General features: G+C 39.8%; 1 protein-coding gene across 1 annotated transcript in view; it reads right to left on the reverse strand.

The window, feature by feature from the left end:
- RNF145 (ring finger protein 145) overlaps positions 1-17,456 on the reverse strand; it is a 51,552-nt gene extending 34,096 nt beyond the window's left edge. The window contains 3 exon segments of the mRNA XM_017502100.1: positions 7,305-7,518; positions 17,392-17,411; positions 17,414-17,456. Coding sequence (XP_017357589.1) covers positions 7,305-7,518; positions 17,392-17,411; positions 17,414-17,441 — 262 coding nt within the window. The 5' untranslated portion in view covers positions 17,442-17,456.
- Between the last annotated feature and the right edge of the window lie 1,123 nt (positions 17,457-18,579).

Genomic DNA, 18,579 nt, shown 5'->3' on the forward strand with positions numbered 1-18,579 from the left:
TCTTCTACATATCTCATATAAAATCAGCTACCAAGTCTTCTAGATCAAACATATTCATTTCATCCATTCTTTCAATTATCCAGTCATCCAATCAACATTATTATGTGTAAAGCATGACCCACTTGCATTCCTAGACATGGACAATCCAAAATTAATGTGAATAATAGTCTAATGAAAAGTTAAGGATGGAAAAAAGTAATTATGAGATTGGTGCTGCTATAATAAATGAACATTAGAAGGGCTATGGTTAAGTGATTAAGTTTAACTTGGATCTCAAACAGTAAATGATTTTTTACCAGACTAAGAAGAAAGGGAAACATTCTAGGAAAAGGGAACCACAAGCATGAAAACCATAAAAGCATAAAAGGATATTTCCAGGGGACAGAAAATTCTGCAGGTTAGACTAGAACTTGATGTTAACAGAAAGATTATTGGGAGGCAATGCTGAAAGAACTACCAGCTAAAGCCTCCATATAGTCTACATACAATAATCAAGAGTTTAGATTTGGCAAATGGTTCTCAAATTCTTCAGATATCCATTTAGGTAAGAGAACAAAAACCAAAACAACAAAAGCACCATGGCTCATCTATACCCCATTTTCATATTCCAGTGGAAAAATAACTGTGATAGCAAAATATTTGTCTAAGAAAAGTTTGAGAGATTATGAATACTAACTATAAGAGCAGTACGAATGAATCATCTGAACTACAATGTATATATAATCTAATCATTTGAAAAATGCAAGCCAAAAATACTACTGATACAAATATGCATCACAACTCACTCTACGGCATTAACCAAACAATCCATAACAAAGTTTATAATGACAAAGTTGTTAGTTTTTAAATTATTAACAGTAATTTATAACTAAAAAGCAAGACCAGCAGCATTTAAAGATGATGACCTAGGCCAGGTGTAGTGGTGCACACCTATAATCCCAGCTACTCAGGATGCTGGGGTGGAAGGATCACTTGAGCTCAGGAATTCAAGGTTACAGTGAATTATGATCACACCATTGCACTCCATTCTGGGTGACAGAGCATGACCCTGTCTCTATAAAAAATAAGGGCTGGGTGTACTGGCTCCCATCTGTAATCCCAGCACTTTGGGAGGCCAAAGCACGAGGATCACTTGAGCTTAGGAGTTTGAGAACAGCCTGGGTAACACGGCAAACTCCTGTCTCTACAAAAAATACAAAAAATTAGGCAGGTGCGGTGGCACATACCTGCGGTCCCACCTACTCAGGAGGCTGAGGTGGGAGGATCACATGAGACCAGAAGGTCAAAGCTGCAGTGAGCAAAGATCGCACCACTGCATTCCAATCTGGGTGACAGTGAGACTCTGTCTCTAAATAAAATAAATACGTAAGTAAAAATAAAATAGAAATGATGACCTATGAGAACAGACTGTGAGAACAGAAAAAAAAATAAATAAATAAAAATGATGACCTGCTTAAAACAACACTGATGAATCTAATAACTTCTGCTATTTAAACATTATGGTAGTTATAGGGTAAACACACCTGACAGCAATACACTGAGACTGACCCTGTATGGCAAATGTACCTAAAAGTGTGGTCCAAATTAGGGAATCCAGGAGTGGCCAATCCAGAGATTCCTTCCTTGTCTATGAGGAACATCTGAGCCCGTGGTGCATCCCGTGGAACACTGGCCACACAGGGGATTAGGCTCTGAGTTTTAGGATGAATGAAGGTTGTCATGTGGAGGCTGTTAGGGAAAAGGTGCTAAGTAAAAATGCTATATACACTGCATGCTTTTTGCAAGAAGTTGTAGTTATGTCCAGCCCACTGCCACTGGATTCTCTTCCCTGTATGTAAGTCTGCAAACAACAACAACAACAACAAAAAACCATGTCTGGTTTGCTGGCTCTGGGTGTCTTCTTCAGCCTCTTTAACCTGGTGTCATCTCCCAGTGGAGCCCACAGGGGTTCGGCACAACAGCAGGACTGGAGAGAAAGTGAGAGCCTGGCTTATAACTATTTTTGGGTATGGAGCTGCCAGTCAGTCATGAGATACATATTTAAATAGGTCTTAGTGGTTATCTACAGGTAAGAACAAGGAAGTGAAGATCTGACATTTCTAGCTTGGGTAATCAAGAAGACAGCTTTGCTATTAAGACAGTAAACATGGAGGAGGAGGAGTTCTCAGGTGAGATAAAGGTGATGAGTTTGGTGACTGACAAGTTGAAATGTCTATAGGCTATTTAGGTGAAAATGTCTAACAAGTAATTCAAAATCCACTCATTCAGGGCTGGGCACAGTGGCTAATATCCATAATCCTAGCAATTTGGGAGGCTGGGGCAGGAGGATCACTTTAAGCCGGGAGTTTAAGACCAGTTTGGGTAACAAAATGAGACCTTGATATATGTCTTTAGTCCCAGCTACTCCAGTGGCTAAGGGTTACTTGAGCCCAGGAGTCTGAGACTGTAGTGAGCCATAATCACACTACTGCACTCCAACCTCGGCAAGAATGAGACTCTGTCATGTACATACATACATCTAAAATTCAGTCATTATTAGGCACCAGTGAAGTGCTGGGAATACTGAGATAACAACCCCCTTCGTACCTTAAAGGAGCTCACAATCAATTAACAGTTGGGAAAATATATAAGCATATGGACCCTTAGAATGCAGCATAATTGCTATGGTAGAGATGTGAACTGGTTCCTGGGAATCACAGAGAAAGAACATCAACTCCAGACAACAGTGGTCAAACAGCAGTATAAAGCGTAGACAGATTTGCAGCCAAAACTATGTGAGGTCACTCAAACAACAAAAGATTAAAATTAAACACAAATTGTGGGCAATATCGACACTTAAGAAATCTAAAGAAAACAAAAGAATCAGAAGCAATGGTCAGAGAGTTAGGAGAAGAATCAGGGAAAAAAAAATTTCAAGAAAGAGGAAGCGGTAAACAGCTCGATAAATATAGAAAAGTCTGTAGAATGAGAACATAAGTGAGGCTTGAATTTTACATTTTAAGTCACTAATGATTTTGGTGACGGTAGTTTCAATAAGATTTTCATATCCATTTTTTCCTTTCTAATTTCTACCTTGCCAGTTCTGGCTCTCATTACCTCTTGCCTAAAATCCTAACTGGCCTTCTTACCTCCAGTTTCTCCCCTCCCCAATCTATCATCCATAAAACACTGCCTAATGAATCTTAAAATGCAATTCACCTGCTGTAGAATTCTCACTGACACATCGTGACCTATAGAATTAAGCACACTATCTATGGTATGTATTCAGGACTCTTCACAAAAGCCCTACTCTACCTTACCAATATTACTTCTATTCCTCTTTTCATATCCTACACTCCAAAAAAAACAGTGGACAGTCACTTCTCTTTCAATAGAAACCACCCTGGAAAACTTCTAAGTTTGAAGATACAATTACATTCGACAAATACAAACGTTATTGCTCCCTACCTTAATTTTTAAGCTCCTTAATTACAAACAATTAGAAGACATAAAGGCGGAAAAACTCCCACTTACGGTAGCAATAAAAATGATAAAATACCTAGAGACTTAACAATAAATGTCAAAGACATATATGAAAAATCTTTAAAACATTTCAGAAGTACTAGAAACCTTAAACATAGAAAGACTTTCTCTGTTCTTGCATAGAAAAGACTTAAAATCTGTAAGTTATCTCTTCATCCTAACTTAAAAACTGAATAATAATGCAGTCAGGGACAGTGCTGCATACTCATAGTCACAGAGACTCAGGAGGCTGCTGCAGGAGGATCACGAGCCCAGGAGTTCCAGGACAGCCTGGGCAACACAGCAAGAGCTCATGCTCCCCATCCACCCTAAAAATTAATAAGGCAATCTCAATAAAAAACTCAAATGGATTGCTTTGTTTCTGAAAGGAGACCTAGACAATATTGAGACTAGACAATTCTTAAATTCACACAGAAAACCATAAAAAAAAAAGGTGTGAGGAGGAAATAAAACGGAAGGGACTAACCTTATCAGACAGCAGTAAAATATAATCAAAACCCTCAACAAATGAGACAGTGTGTTAATAGTTCACAAACAGGCAGATAGACTAAAGGAAGAGATGTCCAAAAATAAAACAAAATATACATGAGAATTCAGTATATAATAGGAAAAAATGGACTAAACAAAAAAATATATACCTATAACACACTATTCATACAGATAAATGAAGCAAAGATTTAAATATAACAATAAAAACACAAAAATAGTAAGATAAAACACAACAGAATTCTTTATAAACTCAAAAATCAGGAAGGCTTTTTTTCTTGCTCTATCACCCAAGCTGGAGTGATAGTAGAGACGGAGTTTCACCATGTTGGCCAGGCTGGTCTTGAATTCCTGATCCCAGGTGATCCATCTGTCTCAGCCTCCCAAAGTGCTGGGATTATAAGCGTGAGCCACCGCACCCAGCCAAAGAAGGCTTTTCTAATTGACTCAAAATACTAAAGCTTAAGGAAAAAATGGTAAATTCAATCACAAAAAAACCTTCTAAATGTCAAAAAATCATAAGCAAAATCACTGAGTTGACGCTGGAAAAATGATTTTCAACTTATCACACAGGATTAATTTCTGTAATATATACCAAATTCCCACAAATTGGTAAAAAAAGAATTTCACAGAAAAGTGGGCAGGGGATATAAACCGACACTCTCAAAAAAGAAAACACAGATTTTTCTTAAATATGTGTAAGTTCATTCATAATAGAAATGCAAACTAAGACTAAGTTGAGTTCAAAAAATCAATTTTTCCATCTATTGGAGTAGCCAAAATATGTGTGCTAACAGGCTGTTTTGATAAGAATATAGGATTGTAGGAACTCTTAACCACTGTTTTTGGAGTTACAAAATAGTAAAACACTATGGAAAGTACTATATGTCAACACTTCAAATATACATAAGTTAACCCTAGAACAACATAGGTTTAAACTGTGAGAGTCCACTTACATGTGGATTTTTTTCAACCAAACTCTTATGGAAAATACAGTATTTGCAACATGCAAAACCCACATATACAGAGGGCCAAACTTCTGCATACACAGTTCTACAGGGTCTATTGAGAGACCTGAATATGTGCAGATTTTGGTATGCGTGGGCATCTTGGAACCAATCTCCAGCATATACCGAGGAGTAACTATACTCTCTAAGCCAGGAACTTCACTTCTTGTAACTTAGCCCAAGGTTATATTTGTACTTGTTGAAATTAAAGCTATACAAAGTTATTTAGCACAACACTGTACAAAATAGCAGAAGGCAGGCTATCTAAAAGGTCCACCAATGGAGTAATTAGTTCCATAAATTATGGTAGATCCATATGAGGATACTATGTCAATGTAAAATGCAATTGGGAAGAGAAGAAACGAGCCCTCAACATTGATTATTCAGAGTCTCAAGATTTGGCAGATTGTCATAAAAAAAGAGTACAAGACTCTATTTCATAAATATCTAAATATAGTAGTTATGGTTCCATAATACACCAACAAACAAACAAAAAACCATCAGAGCCATGTATATCATGGTAACAACATCTGTATAAAAAGGGGGAAAATATATATATTTTATATTTATTTATGTATACATAAAAATATCTCAAGTATCATACAGAAGGAAGTAAATGCTACTTGGGTGTTCAGAGTAAGAACTCACAGAATGAATAACAGAGATGGGAGGGAGATACTTTACTTTTTATGTTTTTTGATTTCTGAACATAAATATATTATCTATTTTATTAAAATTATCTATTTTATCTATTTGTATTTGAGGGTGAAATTCTGTAAACAAGAGCATTATATAAACACTAGGTAATACTTTGACAAAGGTAACTCCAACCAAAAAATTGTTCAAGCTGAAAATATCTGTTCATGCAACCACTGAGCTTACTCTACTTTGGCATGGAGTAAGTGTATTTAAGAGGGCTCAACTGAGTTTCCAAAATTATAAACCAGAATATGAACTTCAATTGTACTAGAACACATTCAGTTTCTAAAATTAATATTTCTGGTTATCAGGCAGCTGTTTTTATAATAAATATTTCAACCTATTCAGAAATAACATAGAGGAACATTTTTAAAACCACAGTTATGTATGACTTTGCTGATTAAGCTAAAAATCTAAGCCAAGTACCCAATTGTTCTACAACTGACTGGAATTACTTTCCATAAACTGGCTAGCATACAAAGCCTTTAATTAAAGGCTGAGAATTACAATGTTTTGCAACATAGAGGAAACTTCTTATTTCAGAGACTTTCCCAAGGTAATGCCATCCACAAAAGATGAGTTTATTGAACCAAAATGTTTTGTTTCCAGTGCGCTGTCTTTTCTACTTCATCATACTTCTTTCCACAACGGCTTACCTGGTACTCTCTTAGGGATGTAAGGGGTTCTCCTGGCTAAGTTTTAGAACCCAGGAAGTCCTTTTGTAGATAAAAATCAACCTCAGAGAGACAGGACAACTCTTCATGTCTTTATAAAAGATATACTTTGTGACAGGCAACTACAACAATATTAGCAAAACCAATATTGTACCATTCAAACCATGTCTGGAACTCTGCAATCACAACATTAATAAAATATATTGCTATATACATTATAAATAAATCAAAACTTAACCTAAAAAGTAAGGATTATGACTTTTATTCTAGACAAATTTTATGTTTCATGCTTGTATTTCTTGATTTTAATTTCTTTAATCTTTCACCATTCTTTTTACCACTAACCACATAGCGTATCAATGATAGTTACATTTTTCTTGAAAGGGGATTCAAGCAAAAAAAAAAAAAAAAGATCATAGTTTCAGAGGATTTTTTTTTTTTTTATGGAACAAATTATAGTATCATTTCCCACATTTCATTTAGCTGAACACTTTATCTTCAGCTGATGTTAATGTTTTCGTTTGTCTCAGGGAACAATAAAGAATGTTGCATTTTAAAAAAGCTTACTTTCTGAATTACTACCAAATCCCAAAACAAGGACAAATTAGAAGGGGCCAAATGTCTCTAAAAGTATTTATCATTGTTTATATTTCATCATACTAAATTCTAAAATGTTTTCTTCTACCTTCCAATTTTATCCAGTAAAACAAATCTAATACTCTCTACTTTATTCTTCCCTTAATAATTCATATGCAATGGTAAGACAAAACTATCAAAGAGTCATAAACGGTCATCAATAATTATATCACTAACATCTTAATGAAAATGAACTTTATTTTACCCAAATCCAAAAACATACAAAGACAAAAATCAGAATGCTCACTATAAGATTAGAAAATGTGATATAAACACTCACCTACATAATGCATATTAAGAGCCAAATACTTATACTGGAAAAGAGGGTTATTACTGAGGCTACTTCTTTGGATTTGCTGGAAAAAGGAGCTGACGTCCCATCTGTACAGGACATCCAACAGCATGATGCTTGGCACCCTCAGGGCCACATTTAACACTGCCTCCAGTTTCTCCTTTGCAGCCATGTTTTGTTTTGTTTTTTTCTTGGAGAAGACCTAAAATTTAGAACAAACAATATATAAAAATAAAAAGTCAACACAAATAGCTTTTAGATATCCTTTTATAAATATAATGGGTTGTCACATACTGTACAAAACTATGTGAGAATGTGTAATACTATTTCTCAGCCACATCTACTATTTTTAGATTATATTCATGAAATAATCTCTGTACAGTGGTTTCACATTGGCCCATTCAGGTCTGCCCAATCTTATAATTCTGATTAAATGTTCAGGCCTCAAAACTAATTTTTTAAAAGGCCATTCCTCCAAATCTAGGAACTTAGCAACAAAACACTCTGTAAGACTACTGTAACTTGTATACAATTCGCTTGAAAAATTCACTGACTCCTATAAAACTGAGATTTAAGTAGCTCGTTAAGAGGGTAAATTTTGAATATTTACACTTGAAAAAGCCTAAGCAATTCAAAAGAAACTTGACAACTACACACTTAAGTTTGCAGCATCTTGTACTCTATCCTTTTCTTTATTCACTTAATCAAAACTGAAGTACTAAATTTACAATCTAGAGAATTCATTAAATACAGGTAGAGGAAAACATTATTATTTACAATATCATTTCCTTGAATCTTTAAAATTAAACATGGCCTAAAATTCCCATAATCTGCCTTCAAAGTGTTCATCAAATGATCATCAAATTCTTCCCTTGATACACAGTTAAGCAGGCACATGGAAGAAGCCACGCATTGAGTCTGCAGCCCGTCTCTGCATAGACCTTGATAAGTAGTGGGGGATGTGGGGACAGGGAAGGAAGAAATAAACGGCAGTTATCAGGACTATTTACTATTTAAAGGAACAATTCAGGCTGGGCATGGTGGCTCATGCCTGTAATCCCAACACTTTGGGAGGTGGAGGCGGGTGGAACTTTAGGTCAGGAGTTCGAGACCCGCCTGGCCAACATGGTGAAACCCTGTCACCACTAAAAATACAAAAATTAGCTGGGCATGGTGGCACGGGCCTGTAGTCCCAGCTACTCAGGAGGCTGAGGCAGGAGAACTGCTTGAACCCAGGAGGCGGAGGTTGCAGTGAGACGAGATCACGCCACTGCACTGCAGCCTGGCAACAGAGCAGGACTCCATCTTAAATAAATACATAAACAATTCAATGCCATGCTGCTTTATGATACAGCTTCAAATTAATCCAAAAAAATTATAAAATAGGGCAAACAAGGCCGGACACGGTGACTCACGCCTGTAATCCCACCATTTTAGAGGCCAAGGCAGATGGATCACAAGGTCAGGAATTCGAGACCAGCCTGGCCAATATAGTGAAACCTCGTATACTAAAAATATAAAAATTAGCCAGGTGTGGTGGCACGCACCTGTGGTCCCAGCTACTAGGGAGGCTGAGGCAGAAGAATCGCATGAACCCGTAGGCGGAGGTTGCAGTGAGCCAAGATCGCGCCACTGCACTCCAGCCTAGGCAAGAGGGCGAGATTCGGTCTCAAAAAAAAAAAAAAAAAAAAAANAAAAAAAAAAAAAAAAAAAAAAAAAAAAATAGGGCAAACAAAAGTGGATAAAGAACAATTTAAAGAGTAAAGATAATTCTGGATTGTTGGCTCTGACAATATCCTTTTAAGAATTTTGCTGAGAAAGCTAAACACATTTCCAGCTTTGGCAGTAATTTCAGACATTACAGGACAAACGAAAACATTTATTTCTGCAGAAAATTATAGTGACAGATTGCTATGCTATGGTTAAATATTTGTCAGTATTTCCATCTTACCCTCCAATTTTCATAGCTTCCTAGTTCAGATAGTTAAAAGCTAAAGGCAATTCAACTTGGCAAACCGTTAATAAAAGCTTTTCAATGATCATGTATCAACCATTCCCATAACCCAAATGTTTTATATATAAATAGCCTACCAATAATATAGACAACATTTTTATAGATAAGTATTGTAATTCTGATTATTTCACATGAAATAATCATATGAAATAAGATCATTTTGGTAATTCTCCTACAGAAGAAAAAATAATATTGTAAAAATCGAAACTAAATATCATGTCCTAAGGGGGAAAAATGCACTGACAAGTAAAATCTCTAACCTTTAACATTTATTGCAAACCACACCACTGAGTAATCTAAACTGAATTTCTCAAAGCCCATATTATTATTTTTTTAATCCCAGGAAAAAAATATTCACAGAAATTGTTGGTAAAAAGTTTAATGAGTTTTTTATGTGCATAAGCCATGTAGATAGCTTTGGAAATTACACAGGAAATAAATACTTACTTTGGTGAGCAAACTGATTAATTCAATACCCTCTTAGGAACATACTTCAAAGTAATATGAATAGATTTTCTTATAAACCACCAGCCACTGTGAAAATCGCCATGTACTGAGATGACAGTATTACTGACAGTCTTTATACTATAAAGGAAAAGTAACTTTTTCCATATTTTGGAATCCAATAAAAATCACTACCTCTGTTTTTATAAGCAACAAGGCAGGGAGGAGCTATTACTGAGTTAATACTTATAGCCCATATTTATTTCATTTGATTTGGAACCTTCCTCCTGTTTCAATGTTTTGCTATTTTAAAATGTACCCATGTTCACTATTTACTGTGGCTCCTACACGGGTAAAGAAGAAAATTTGAGATAACCAAGTAACTAATCCTGCTTTAGAAATCAAGATCTGCTAGGGAAAAAAACCTTCCTAATCCGTACAGAGGATCATCTCTATTAAAAAGTCCCTTAGCAGAATGGTATATGTTCCCTCAATTTCCACCCACCACTTCTGCCTAACAAATATAATAAAAAAAAAAAAATAGGACATATTTCTATTTCTAAAAAAAAAAAAAAAAAAAAAAATACTGGGTCCCGAAAGCTGTCAATACAGAACAATATCCAAGAAAGATCCCCAACTCTACTACATAGCCAACTCAAGACTGAAATGTTTTTAAGAAGGACTTTGGATGGGATTAAGTATGCCCATTTAATAATGAATCTGTTGCTTACTAAACTTTTTTTTTTTATACGTGAGTGATATTTTAGCAAGTTAGTGGCAAGCTGGTCATGTGTGAGGGCACTGAGTAAACAAATTTAATACAGAGAAAATCAAAGAGAAAAAATTTTCAAAACCTTTGAACCTTTCTAAAAACTTTGAACATTTCTAAAGTAAAAGTCCACATGATAGTTACCATCACAAACAGGTACTGTACACTACACTTTAGGACCACACACTAAACCAATACCAAAACAAAACTTTAAAATATTCATCTTCTTTGCAGGTACTTGCAATTACTCACACCTGCCAAATCACTCTATTATACAAACTCGAAGTAAAATGGAGCCTTCTATCCTGAGCTAGAGAATACCTTTATAATGTTACCTCATTTATCTTCCTCCAGATTTACTGTCAGACAGGGCTAATGAGCATACTCTAAAGAAGGCGAGAGCTCAAAATTCTCTTAAAAACAAAACAATACCAAATAATCCTAGAAAATAAGCAGGAGAGCTGAAAGCAGAGAAAAATGAAAGGTTTAACACACCCAAAACCAAATATATAAAGTTCCTATACTGTTTTACCTTTGATGCAAGATCTTAAAACTTCCTCCTTGAACTCTGAAAGGAACTGGGAAAGTAATATTCCAACATGATATCTCTGCAGGTAACATAAACTAAATGTGACTCAAAGATGTTTTATACAGTAAAACAGCTAAAACAAACCAAAAAGAAAAAAAAAAGACATTTCTTTCCAAAACCCACACAAGAGGTTCAACAAATGATAACCAAAAAGGAGACCACAACGATTTCATTAAATGACTTTCTCAAGCTTGGAAGCAGCAATCAGTACTTACGAAAACAGTAATGTCTTGTAGAATTATAATGTTGTACAGTTTACCATTCAGATTTGTAGGTTAGAAAACACAGGGGGCTTCATTCTACACTTTCCTGAAAATATGGCATTTCAGTTTTGAATATGAAGAAACCGAACAAATCGTCCTGAATAAGAAAAATGCAGGTTTTGGCCGGGCGCGGTGGCTCAAGCCTGTAATCCCAGCACTTTGGGAGGCCGAGGCGGGTGGATCACGAGGTCAAGAGATCGAGACCATCCTGGTCAACATGGTGAAACCNCTTTCAAACTGCTCTGCTGTGTGTTCGTTCACCTTACGAAGTTGAATCTATGTGTACATTCAGCCTGTTAGAAACACGTTTCTTCTAAAAGCTGCGTTTGGATGTTCCTGAGTGAATGGGGGTATAAGGTGTAATGAGAAATATCTGGCTCTAAATCAAAAACGGAGCTATCTAGCAGAATGATTCTCAAGGTTTATATTCAGCATACAGAGTTAAACTGACGTATGAATATAGGACTTCAGAAACCCTTTCTTTGGAGAATCCAGAAGCAGATATTTCAGCCATAGTCAGGTATATAAGAATTAGCAGTAAGATGGCGTCTAAAACACAGGTGAAACGTATCTTTCAAACTGTTCTGCTATGTGTTCGTTTACCTTCGGAAGTTGCATATATGTTTAGATTGAGCGAGTTAGAAAGACGTTTCTTCTAAAAGCTGCCTTTGGATATTCCAGAGCGATTGGAAGTAAACACTACAAAGATAAACATCTGTCTCTAAAACAAAAACGGAGGTATCTGGCAGAAAAGTTGTCAAGGTGTACATTCAACTTACAGGGTTAACCTAATGTGTGTATGTAGCAGTTCTAAAACCCTTTCTTTGCAGAATGTATAAACACATATTTCCAGCCATATACAGGCATATAAGTTTTAGCAGTAAGACTTCGTCTAAAACGCAGGAGAAACCTGTATTTCAAACTGCTCTGCTATGTCTTCATTCACATTTAGAAGTTGTATCTATGTTTAGATTCTGAGTTACAAAGATGTTAGTTCTAAAAGCTGCATTGGGATATTCCAGAGTGAATGGGAGTATATGCTGTAATGAGAAATACCTGGCTCTAAAACAAAAAGAGAGCTATCTAGCAGAATGATTGTCAATGTGTACATTCAACTTACAGAGTTAAACTGATCTGTTTATGTAGCAGTTGAGAAACCTTTTTTTTTGATGAATCTAGAAACGGATATTTTCAGCCATATACAGGCATATGAGAATCAGCAATAAGACTGCATCTAAAACACAGTGGAAAAGTATATTTCAAACTGCTCCGCAGTGTGTTGGTTCACCTTAGGAAGTTGCATCTATGTTTAGATTCAGCGAGTTAGAAACACGTTTCTTCTAAAAGCTGCGCTTGGATATTGCAGAGAGAAAGGGAGTATAGACAGACTGTAATGAGAAATATCTGGCTCTAAAACAAAAACGCAGCTATCTAGCAGCACTTTTGTCAAGGAGTATAATCAACTTACAGAGTTAAATTTATATGTGTGCACAGCAGTTCAGAATCCATTTCTTTGAAGAATCTAGTAAAAGATATTTACAGCCATATACAGGCATATAAGAATTACCAGTCGGACTGCGTGTAAAACAAGGAGAAACTTTCATTTCAAACTGCTCTACTTTGTGCTCGTTCACCTTAGGAAGTTGCATCTATGTTTAGGTTAAGCGAGTGAGAAACATGTTTCTTCTAAAAGCTGGGCTTGGATATTCCAGAGTGAATGGGAGTGTAGGCTCTAATGAGAAATATCTGGTTCTGAAAGAAAAACGGAGCGATCTAGCAGAACGGTTGTCAAGGTTTACAATCAACTTACAGAGTTAAACAGATGTGTGGCTGCAGCAGTTTAGAAGCCATTTCTTTGGAGAATCTACCAACAGATATTTCTAGCCATATACAGGCATATAAGAATTAAGAGTAAGACTGCGTGTAAAACACAGGAGAAACATAGATTTCAAACTGCTCTGCTTTGTGTTCGTTCACCGTAGGAAGTTGCATCCATGTTTAGATTCATCGAGGTAGAAACACGTTTCTCCTAAAGGCTGAGTTTGGATATTCCAGAGTGAATGGGAGTATAGGATGTAATGAGAAATATCTGGCTCTGAAAGAAAAACGGAGATATCTAGCAGAATGGTTGTCAAAGTGTACAATCAACTTTCAGAGTTAAACTGAAGTCTGTGTGCAGCAGTTCAGATACCCTTTCCTTCGAGAAGTTCGCAACAGTTATTTCCAGCCATATTCTGGCATATAAGAAGTAGCAGTAAGACTGCGTGTAAAACAAAGGATTAACGTAAATTTCAAACTGCTCTGGTTTGTGTTCGTTCACCTAAGGAAGTTGCATCCATGTTTAGATTCCTCGCGTTAGAAACACGCTTCTTCTAAAATCTGCATTTGGATATTCCAGAGTGAATGGGAGTCCAGGCTGTAATGAGAAATATCTGGCTCTAAAACAAAAACGGAGCTGTTGAATCTGTGTATAGATTCAGCGAGTTAGAAACACGTTTCTTCTAAAAGCTGGGTTTGGATATTCCTGAGTGAATTAGAGTATAGGTTGTAATGAGAAATATCTGGATCGACAGCAAAAACGCAGCTGTCTAGCAGAATGGTTGTCAAGGTGTACAATCAACTTACAGAGTTAAACTGATGTCTGTGTGCAGCAGTTCAGATACTCTTTCCTTGGAGAACTTAGCAACAGTTATTTCCAGCCATACACAGGCGTATATGAAGTAGCTGTAAGACTGCATGTAAAACAAAGGAGAAACGTAGATTTCAAACTGCTCTACTTTGTGTTCGTTCACCTAAGGAAGTTGCATCTATGTTTAGATTCAGAGTTAGAAACACATTTCTTCTAAAATCTGCTTTTGGATATTCCAGAGTGAAAGAGAGTATAGGCTTTAATGAGAAATATCTTGCTCTAAAAAATAAAAGGAGCTATCTAGCAGAATGGTTGTCAAGGTGTACAATCAACTTACATAGTTAAAATGAAGCGTCTCTGCAGAAGTTCAGAAACACTTTCTTTGGACAATCTAGAAACAGATATGTCCACCCATATAGAGGCATGTAAGAATTAGCAGTGGCCGGGCGCACTGGCTCACACCTGTAATCCCAGCACTTTGGGAGGCCGAGGCGGGTGGATCACGAGGTCAAGAGATCGAGACCATCCTGGTCAAAATGGTGAAACCTCGTCTCTACTAAAAATACAAAAAATAAGCTGGGCATGGTGGCAGTCGTGTGTAATCCCAGCTACTCAAGAGGCTGAGGAAGGAGAATTGCCAGATCCCAGGAGGCAGAGGTTGCTGTGAGCCGAGATAGCGCCATTGCACTCCAGCCTGGGTAACAAGAGTGAAACTCCAAATCAAAAAAAAAAAAAAGAAACATGCAGGTTTTTTAAAGTCACAGCTAAACTCTGCTGAAGACTTACGTAAAATAAGAGAAATGAAAAATGTGATTTCACCAAAAAAAAGTACTCACATCTCCTAAACTTTTTTTTTTAAAAGATAAAGAAAAAACAAGAATTACAAGTGTCCCAATTTAAAATTATTCAGCACACTTCTACACCTTTCACCTAAAAAAGAAAAACAAAAATCATGATTCACCATTAATCTTTCTCCCAATCGGTTAAAAAAAAAATTCTACCATCAAGTGAAACTGATTTTAAGAAAAGCAAATTTTTGGGCTGTCCATCTGTTAGGATGGTAAGCCTTGAAAATGTTAAGAGCACAAAACTAGAGCCTAAAATCCTAAGTAAAAGCCCAGAACTGAGATGCCAGGAAAGAGAACGCACGTCTTACATAAGCAATGGCACACGTTTTAAATATAGCTGGTCCTCCCCACTCCCACTCGTTGCTAGCTAACTTTGTATGTACCTGATCTCCACATAAACTACTAGCAATTCTGTGGTTTCTCATCATCTCCAAAACCGCAAAGACAGAGAGTCCACTCTGAATACAAAGGCCATCTTTCAACTTAAGGAGCAGAGAGAGGAAATAAAACTGCTACTTCTGCCATCGGGCGCTCGGCCTGGGTCACGACTGCTGCACCGACAGCTCATCCTTTTGGGCATGATTCAAGATTCAGTAAAACTGCACACTCCGTATTTTAAAAAATAAAAAGACACACAGTCCTCTCCTTCCCTTTCAGACTAGTTTCCTGTTTACTGCAGACTGCGATGCAAAGCCATCCATTAATCTTTGACGCCTGCTCACTGCACAGGCCCCCTTCCTCTCTACCCGCACCTCCTCCCACCACGCCGGCTGATCTCAGCTGCGTTTGAACTATAGTAACCCCAACCCAGCTCGCGGCAAGCAGGCAGCACAGCAGCAGTAGCAGCAGCAACCCGGCCGCCGCCGCCGCCGCCGCCGCGGGGCTAAGAGATTACGTTCAGCAAAAACTCTGCCAGGAAAGAGGCTCGGGAGCTCTCCTCCTATCTCGCCAAGGGTGCTGGCTCCGTCGCGCCGCGCCACGCCACGCCACGTACCAAAAGGCTCGCGAAGAAAAACGTGGGCGAAGTTCAGCATCCCCGAACAGAAAGGGAATTCATTCCAGAAGGGGGGTGCACGGGTCTGGGGGGTCCTTGGGTGGGGAAAGCAGAACTGGAGGGAGAGGACGTAAGGAATGGCAAATGACAGAGGAAACCACGGGGACAAAAAGGAAGGGACGAGGAGCCCCCTTACTATAAGAAGGGGCAGGCGGACGGGATGCAGAGCAATGGGTCCCCCCTCGAATAATGGATTGGCAGGCCTTTCCGCACCCCTAAACAACCTCACACCACCTCAAAGAGGGGAGACTTGAGTTTGGGGCTGCGTAGATCAAAGCAGGGTAAGGCGAAAGGAAAGAGGGAGGGGAGCTTGGAAGCAACCTGAACAAAGACGCAAAAGAGGCAAAGTTGGAAATGGAAAAGAGAAAGGGATCTGCAAAAGGGCCGCTCTACAAGGGTCTTGAAAAAGGCCTTGAAATGGGATGCTGGAGAGGCAAAGGGGGAGAGCCCCGAGGAAGGGCATCTTAGGAATGTAAGGGACCGCTCCAGGCCCTGGAGCGAGGAAAGGATGGGAGGGTGGGGAGGCGGCGGCCGAGGCCAGAGCGCTAGAGGAGAGGGGACTTTGCTTGGGGCCCGGAAGGGGAGCGCAGGGTCGGAGAAACGCGAGGACCGCGAGAGGGGCTGGAGGATGGGAGGGAGGGGTGCTGCAGGTGAACAGGGGTTGTGGACTCCTTCGAAGCTAGGGAGAAGAGGGAGGTGAAGCGAGATAAAGGGAAAGGGGCGAAGACGTAGAAGAGGAAGGAGTCGGCGACGATGGGGGAGGGGAGGGAAGCCGTGGGAAGCGGCCAAGGGGCGCGGGGATGGGAAGGGGCCGGGCTGGCGGCGCGGTCACCTCAGGCTGCGGCCTCCCTCCCTGGGGGACAGCGCTGCCAGCGGGCGGGCTCCGCAACTCCCCGGCTCTCTCGCCAGCCCTCCCGTTCTCCTCGGGCGGCGGCGGCGGGGGCCGGGACAGCGCGGCTCACAGCGGCGGCTCTTCTGCACCGGGCCTCGGATGCTGCGTCTGGCGAGGCGGAGGCAGCGGCAGCGGCAGCGGCCCGGCCCGTACGGTCACCATCGTCCGCGGCAGCAGGCGCTCGCGGGCCGAGCCCCTCAGCAGCCGGCGGCGGCGGCGGCCATAGCCTCCTACGTTCGCTCCTCCCGCCCCCGGCGTTCTGCGGCGGCCGCGGCCGGGTTTCCACACTCTGCGCCTGCGCGCTTCCCAGCCAGCGCGGCGCGCCCCTCCCCCGCCCCTCCCGCGCGCGCCCGCTCTCACTCACAATCGCGCCCGCGGAGTGCTTTCCGCGCTGCCTCCGGTGTGTGGGCGGGAGACATAAGCCTCGCCCAGCCGGCATAGCCCTGCTCCGGCAGCTATGGAGACGCGTACCACGGCGACACCTGTACGCGCACTGTGACACGCGCCATTCTGACACACGTGCTCTCTCACTGCCAAACACCACGGGCCGCACGCGCTGACACATACACTAACCTGCAGGGACCACGTGGGAGATTTGAAGGGCTGATCCTGTCCTGGTGCATTCGCAGTAGCAATGATGCGAGAATTCCTTTTAACCCCGTCACTGACTGGACTAGACTGTCAACTCCTTGGCGTCTTACATATGGCTCAGCGGCGCCCAGCATCGAGTGCCAGCACGCAAACGCCTATGGAGTAAATGAATGGAAGAATGAATGCATTGGAACTGTTCACTGAGTATCTATAACAATTCTGATCCCATGGTTTGGTCCAAAGAATTTTACTGCAGTATGAATTAAATGGTGTTTGTGGGTTTGTTCTGTCTCTGTCCCAGTCTGTGTCACAGATGCATAATCCTACCCTAATTTAAATGTCAACACCTTTTAGGGCAGGAACTGTTTTCTACAATACATAGCCTGAAGCATATTGTGTGTTTACACAATGATAGTCTTCTGCGCTTGGCAAGACTTCTCATTCCGCGTTTGTCTACCACTCTGCCTCACCACGACCTTCTGCAAGCCCCACTTCTATCTCCCCCGTCTTCCATTACCACCAAAACCCCTTCACTGTTTCTTGCTTTCTCTTTCATTAGTTCCTGGAGAGCCAGTTGCTATGAGAACCTAGCCTGGCCTTAGATGTTGAAAGGGCCAGATGAGTAAGATGTTGCAACTATACTGGGTCATGCTGACATTGTGAAGCCTCAACTTCTGCATGTGCAAGAGAAATTAATGTGCTGTAATCTCAGTATCTGTGTGGAGGACCCTCCTTGAAAATTCAAGTTTCTGGCCTCTGCTCTTTGAATGGCAACCCCCCGATTCTGAACACGCTTTTATCTTGCTAAAATTGTGAAAGCAAGCTCTGTATTTAGAAAATGCAATCCCTGGAGGTATCAGTCAGGCAAACTCAGAGTAACTTGCCTTTGTTAGTTTGATAGCTCTGTAGGAATCAAGTGTTTAAAAGGTGTGGGAATTGTGTACATAACTCACTATAACCACCTTTCATCCAGGTGCCTCACACTATTTCACCATAATCATTAAGCCTGAGTCTGTTTATCTGACCTGATAAGTAAAAAAAAATTACAGAGGCCCCAGTGAATAATGACTGGAATAGGAAGCAGACCAAGATAGCAAGACCTTATCCCTTGGTCCCCTCCCTGTTTTTTTTTTGTTTTGTTTTGTTTTGGTTTTGGTTTTTTTTTTTTTT

Source organism: Cebus imitator, unplaced genomic scaffold (assembly GCF_001604975.1).
Source record: "Cebus imitator isolate Cc_AM_T3 unplaced genomic scaffold, Cebus_imitator-1.0 Scaffold291, whole genome shotgun sequence".
NCBI classification, from domain to species: domain Eukaryota; kingdom Metazoa; phylum Chordata; class Mammalia; order Primates; family Cebidae; genus Cebus; species Cebus imitator.